Raw genomic sequence first — 6,868 nt, 5'->3', positions numbered from 1 at the left:
TTGACACGACTTAATTCTTAAAAATTCAAAAAACAACCCCTTTTTGTAAATAATTATACAAAGATCCACTTATGTTATAATTTGGGACATTTAAACCAAAACAAGATATTTCCTTATGATGTTTTCTTTTAAACCATTTTAGGCGCGGATCAAAGATTAAAAGAAAACATCATAAGGAAATATCTTGTTTTGGTTTAAATGTCCCAAATAATAACATAAGTGGGTTTTTGTATAATTATTTACAAAAAGGGGTTGTTTTTTGAATTTTTAAGAATTAAGTCGTATCAAATTTGGACAACAACGAAAGTTGGTGTATTAAAATGTAAAATCCTAACATCGCGTCAAATATGGATTTTTGGCAAAGTTTGTGTATTTTCACGCAATTATCCCTTAATTTTAAAATTTGTATTTAGATAAAATAATAATACAACCTAGAAACTATGAAAATGACTTAATGGAAAATCATTAATTGGAGAACCATTATCAATTTTTCTTTAAAATTAAAAAATAAAAGTAGATTGAAGAGTTTAATTTTGTATTAGCACATCATTTAAATTTCCTGAAATTGCATACATTTTATTTTGAAAAAACTATGAAAATGTGATAAATTATATCAATAGAAAAAAATTATAACAAACAAATATCTGTATAATCTAGAGTAGACGAAATGAATAAAAAAATTTATATATATATATATATATATATATATATATATATATAGGGTTAGGTTATATTGAGAAGCTCAAATGTGTTGAGAAGTTGAGAAGCCATCTAATAGATGAACATGCCAATTAGTTTTTATGAACACGAGTTTGATCTGGGGTTCGATCCTTGTCGGTGACGTATTTTTTAACAAATTAAATATATTTGTATGTTCGTCAGTTATATTTGGTATGTTCAAAGAATTTATTGATCTAGGGTCTAATTACCATGTTCATCAAAATGTACTAACATGTTCATCTATTACATTGCTTCTCAACTTCTCAACACATTTGAGCTTCTCAATTGAACCACTCCCTATATATATATATATATATATATATATATATATATATATATATATAATATAGAAAATTATCTATATAGTTTCTAAAAATTACAATAAAAAAAATTAATTCTAAAAATAGTAAAGTGATTTTGGCGGGAAAATATAACTTACTATTTATGCTAATGGTTGAGCTTTTATATATATATAGATAGGGATGTCAATGCAGCCCGAAACCCGTGGGCCGACCCGAATAACCCGACAAAATTAGAGGGTTAGGTTTGAAAAATCGCAACCCGAAAAAACCTCCAGCCCGATTAGCCCGCACCCGACTAACCCGGAACCCGATAGGGCTAGCCCGAAAACCCGATGGGCTGGCCCGGTGGGCTGACAGAATTGTGATTGATGCATCCAGTTACAACTTCTACTATGTTTAGATTTATGGTATTTGCTTAAATATATATATGTAGCCTCATTAAAAAAAGTGAAATTAATTAGTTAGAATATATGTGTGTGTGTGTGTGTGTGCAATCTCATTAAAAAAAGTGAAATTAATTACGGATTTTTTGTAGAAATTGATTATTAGTATCTCATTAGTTAGAAATTAATTATTAGTATCTCATTTTAAAGTGATACAATTTTATTTTATTTTTCTGTCAATGAGACGTGCATGACAAATCCACTAATTATTCAGAATAATCCAGATTGATTCTAGTGCATTGATACATGTTAAATTTTACTATCTCATTTTAATATAATTTTGTTTATGTAATCTTGAATATCTTATATTTTTGCATTTCATGCTTTGCTATATAATTTATATCTTTAATATCTATGTATATTTTTTACATTATACATTAGATCATTAGGAATAATAAAATACAAATGATAATTTTATTTTTACGCCTTTAACCTGATTAGCCCGATGGGCTAGCCCGAAACCCGAAAGTTTAGGGTTAGGGTTGAAGATTTACAACCCGAAAAAATCTCCAACTCGATTAGCCCGCACCCGACTAACCCAGAACCCGATAGGGCTAGCCCGAAAACCCGGTGGGCTGACCCGATTGACATCCCTATATATAGATATAGATAGATGTGAGCTATTTACACGAACATACTATAGAGTTGAGAGAGAGCAAATAAACATGCACAACGCTGGATTGTCATGCAGAGGTGACATAATATGATAATTAAATAAGATGAGTTCAATTTAATTCATACTTTAGCACATATGTAGAAGTTGTGCACTAATCAATTCATATTTCAAATCTATGCATATATATATATAGAAGTTGTGCAGCTTCACAAGATAACACTATCATTTTATAAATCTAATCAAAGGTCATAATCTGCACAAGATAGCACTATCATTTTATAAATCTAATCAAAGATCATAATTTCGCTCAAATGATGAGGTATAACATTTTTTAATCATGCTAACACACATTTATCGATTCTAGTGAAGTACCTGAATTACCATATTTTTAGTGGGTTACTCTTGTCATATTCATACTTTTCAATAAATATTACTTTGGTGATAAATTTTCATTGGAAAATGATGAATAAGAAAAGATAAGAAAATATTAATGTTTACTAGATAAAAAGATGAAAAAATGTTGGAAAATATTTTCACAACGAACCCCTACCCTAGGATAATATTATCCAACATTGGAGAGAAAATGAGTGAAAATGAGCCTGAGAAAATATTTCACCATGCCCAAAAAAAAATTTCCATCATAGTAAACATGTGAAAATGATGGAAAATGAGTGAAAATATAATTTTTCTCTACTTTTCCATCAAAGTAAACACATCGTTACTGTAAATCTTTTCGAGTATTTGCTTCCTTTTTTATTTTTCGCTTTATATCACTCACTCATTTGTGCTATAAAAATTCTTAAGCACAAAATTAGTAAAATATGAAAGTCCAAACTGAAAGTCCTTAAATGTTAGGCTATATATAGTGTCTTTGTTGTCATAAATAGTGTCTGTGTATATCCTATAGAATGCTTCTTGTTATATGGAAGAAAGATTATTATATGGGTGGAAATTTAAAATACCCACTTTAAAATACTCATTAGTAAGGATCGACGCTCGAGTCAGGGTACCCAGCATCGGCTGGCTTATCGCTGGGCCGAGCTCCAGGCAGGCTAATGAGCCAACCAATGCGAGTGCTTTTATATCCCTGCGGAGAATTTAGACTGAACGAATGACTAATCTATAGCGATGAGGGAAAATAAATGTATGTTTTTCGCGTATCTAATGCATGTTTTATTATGTGATGAGGTACAATAAATGTTTTAATATGTAATGATTCTGTATATGGGTATCTTATTTGTGTTTTTGTTATAATAAGATATTAGTGCAGAATTTTCTATCTTAAATGCATGAGAAGTATACGTGGATTTTAGTGGAGCAATTGCGATAATTAAACCAACACTTTGCTCCATTGCGATAATTAAACCAACGCTTCTGCTGCTTGTTCCACTGAGGATAGGGGAGGAGGTGGTGCCGCGACGGAGGAAGGTGGATGTGAATAGGCGAAGCTTCTTGGATGGAGAAAATGGATTCACCATTTTCATACCTCCCAAAAATGCACTTTTGCTAATGAGGTGCAGATCCGATCCAACCAAAATGCTTGCCATCGCTAACCGAATTAGCTGCTAGGGCTGATCAGGAGTGCAGGATTCTTGTTCACGGTGGTGGCGCTTGTTCGCGGTGCTGAGGAGGTGGTGGTGGAGATGGCAGTAGGTAAGGGGGACGGCAGCTAGGACGTCTGAATGAGAAGAGATTAGGGTTCAAGGAAAGAGATGAATTTTTAAAGATGTGGATTTTCTTTCATTTTTTCTTTCCACATGTACTGCCAACATGGCAATTGCCGGAACACGTCAATTACCTATTGCCGGATTATTTTTGCAGGTCCTAAACAAGAAAAAAATGGAACGATGGGTATTATTTTATAATTACCCTTAGGGTGTGATATTTTTGAGAAAATGCGCAAACGATGAGCCAAAAAGTGGTATTTACCCAATTGAATATTCATTTATGTCAAGATACACCATGATATCGCTGCGGTGACAGAGCCATTAATTACATAAGCTCTAGTTTATTGCTTATTTTTGGTACATTACCAAATCATACTAATAAAAGCCATGATATTGCTGTAACGACAGAACAATTACTTCTATTTTATTGCTTATTTTTTGTAGTATGCAATTGGCTCACCAAATCAAACTAATAAATGTCATGATATCGTTGCAATGACAGAGCAATTACCTCTATTTTTGTTGCACCCAATCAAATTAATAAATGCCATAATATTTTTTTTTGCTGCGATTTTTCCTTTCTAATTAAAACGAGTTTGATCGACCAAACACTTTTTTCAGAGCTCTCCAATTCATGGATCGACTCTTGAGCATCGATAGACTCAAGTTTAGGGATTGACGTTTGATGATCGCCAAATATTTTGCAGAATTCTTCTTAATTGAAAGTGAAGAATGTTGTGGCGACGAAGGCGCGGAAGCAAAATGCGACTCTTGAACTGATATTTGATCTTCCAATTCCCAAAAGCGTGCTCCTTTCCTCTTGTTCTTCACTTTGGAGAGTACGTCGCATTTGTCGCAAATTCCCCACACTGTCACCTTTTGTTGCTCAAAATCTACCTTCACTGAATATATACCTGTGCAATACAACGTTCATTAAATCATTAGATAATTTGTTCTGCCCTAACATTTCTGAAAATCAAAAATCACATCCATAATCTTCAATTCGACACCTGATTTCTTATTTTTATTTTTATTCTTATTTTTAAGAGCCCGAGTTTTGCATGAATTGTGCCACTAAGAAGTCGTAGCGTGGTGGCCCAATAAGTGGTTACTTACGATAAACAAAATTTCCAAGAGAAAAATTATGGAGAAAAAATGGACGAAAATTGGAAGGAAGCATCAAGATAAATGTAGTCGCAATATATATCTCATCACATTATGTTTATATATAGCAATAAAAGATCACGTACGATGAAAAATTGGCACGAATTTCATCTGAGAAAATGATTTCAGTTAATCATAAGAATTCAAATAATTATTTTACCTTTGAGATTAGCCAAAGCATTCTTAATTTTCCTCTCACATCCAAAAGAATACAAAGGCACCATCATCTCCACATATTGTGCCTCCACATTCTTCCCTGCTACTACTATTTGCAGCTGCTCACCCATTCTCAACACCTACTACTTCTCTCTCTCACACACACACACACAAACTTTGATGAGTGAAGTTTGATACGTGCCTATATACATATATATACACACACACACATATGTATAACATAATGGTGTAGACACCATCTTAGGTCATGTTTGGATGATGAGTTTATCTAATTATCCATGAAAATGTAGCTGACATAGGCATGCAGTCCAGATTCCCTCTCAAAAGATGGATTAAGGCTACTTTTATCTTCTCATTTATTCCATCTCTAAAGTTGCTTTTGCCTTGTCACAATGTTTCTGAAAATTTTAGTTTGCAACTTTTTTGAGAAAGAGAAAGGAAAACTTTTTACCTTTTTTGTAATTCTATAAATGTTATACCTGATATAAGATCTAAATCAAACATTTACAATTAACACATATATATTTATGTCTGTGTGTGTGTGTTGACTGATAATTAAATGAAGCTTATGCATGATCAAATATAATACTTCCATCTCTCGACAACATTATATATATATATATATATATATGTATGTATGTATACATATATATTTCAGCTGTGCATTTGTGTTTATATAGTTTTGAATGCCAATGTCGTTGGACATCTTCGTTGGATTGATAAAAGTGACTAAGAGTGCGTCAGACAAGTTTAATGAGGAGTCATAAATTAGTATAGTAATCGAAAAGTTAGGATTTATAGACATTTAGTCCATGTGGGGTGTTTTTCTTAGCAAAGAAGTTGAGGGGCAATTTGGCATTACAAGTGGAGGATGTATGTCTAGTTTGTTTGTATCACTTTAATGTACATGCATGCACATGTTCTCCAAATTTGTCTAATTAATTAATCATTATCTCTAATTTAATATATATTTCCATTATCATTATTGTATTGTTATTGATATCTAGATTTCGCCAATGAGAATTAGCTCAAATGGCAAGATTTAAGGCACCCAAAGACTCTCATTTGTGAGAGATTTTGAATTCAGTTACGCATGCGTGTGGTATAATTTTTTCACCTTTGTGTGTGTAGTGATTTCATCTGCGTGCGAATATAATCATATTTGTATGATATAAAGGTCTTGTTTGCATGCAAGTAGCTTACTTGATTATAGATACCTTTTATGATTCTTATAAAAAATGACGATATCTAGATTTCCATAATTTTTTATGTGACGGTTAGGTGTGATAGTGATTATGGGCTTGGAACATCATAAGCTTCATCATTATGTACGTATATTGAAACTATATCGTCATTGTAACTATTTTTTTTTTTACTATGAATGAATTACTTTAGTTAGTTTTATTTTATTTTTACACATTGTAGCTATTTTTTTTTATTTTTTAAAAACTTAAAAATAAATAAAAACTTGCAAAAAAATTACAATGTGTATAAAATAATAAAATTAGCAACATTCTATTTTTCGTTTGAACAAAATATTTAATTACATTGAATTTAAAACTATTATTATGGTCATCCATATATATTATGACCAAATAACATCACTCCTATATAACAAGACCAACTAAAGGAAAAGTTATTATTAGTGCAATATTTATTAATCACGCATTTATTCCTCTGCATGATACTTAGGGCTTTGGAAGTATATAAGTAGAAGCAATTACAACAACTTTAGGCTTTTTTTATTGCAAGAATATTCTTGTTTGCATAATTGCGTAT

The 6,868-nt window shown here is 31.6% G+C and overlaps 1 protein-coding gene across 1 annotated transcript; it reads right to left on the bottom strand.

Annotated features, from left to right (window-relative positions):
- Positions 1–4,049: 4,049 nt before the first annotated feature.
- Positions 4,050–5,618, bottom strand: LOC131016159 (heavy metal-associated isoprenylated plant protein 23). The gene is made up of 2 exons (XM_057944773.1): positions 5,073–5,618; positions 4,050–4,662 (listed from the first exon to the last, which is right to left on the bottom strand). Exons 1-2 carry the CDS (start codon positions 5,197–5,199, stop codon positions 4,334–4,336), a joined length of 456 nt encoding a protein of 151 aa, XP_057800756.1. The 5' UTR covers positions 5,200–5,618; the 3' UTR covers positions 4,050–4,333.
- Between the last annotated feature and the right edge of the window lie 1,250 nt (positions 5,619–6,868).

Source organism: Salvia miltiorrhiza, chromosome 3 (genome assembly GCF_028751815.1).
Source record: "Salvia miltiorrhiza cultivar Shanhuang (shh) chromosome 3, IMPLAD_Smil_shh, whole genome shotgun sequence".
NCBI lineage: Eukaryota > Viridiplantae > Streptophyta > Magnoliopsida > Lamiales > Lamiaceae > Salvia > Salvia miltiorrhiza.
This window is presented reverse-complemented; position numbering and strand designations above follow the sequence as displayed.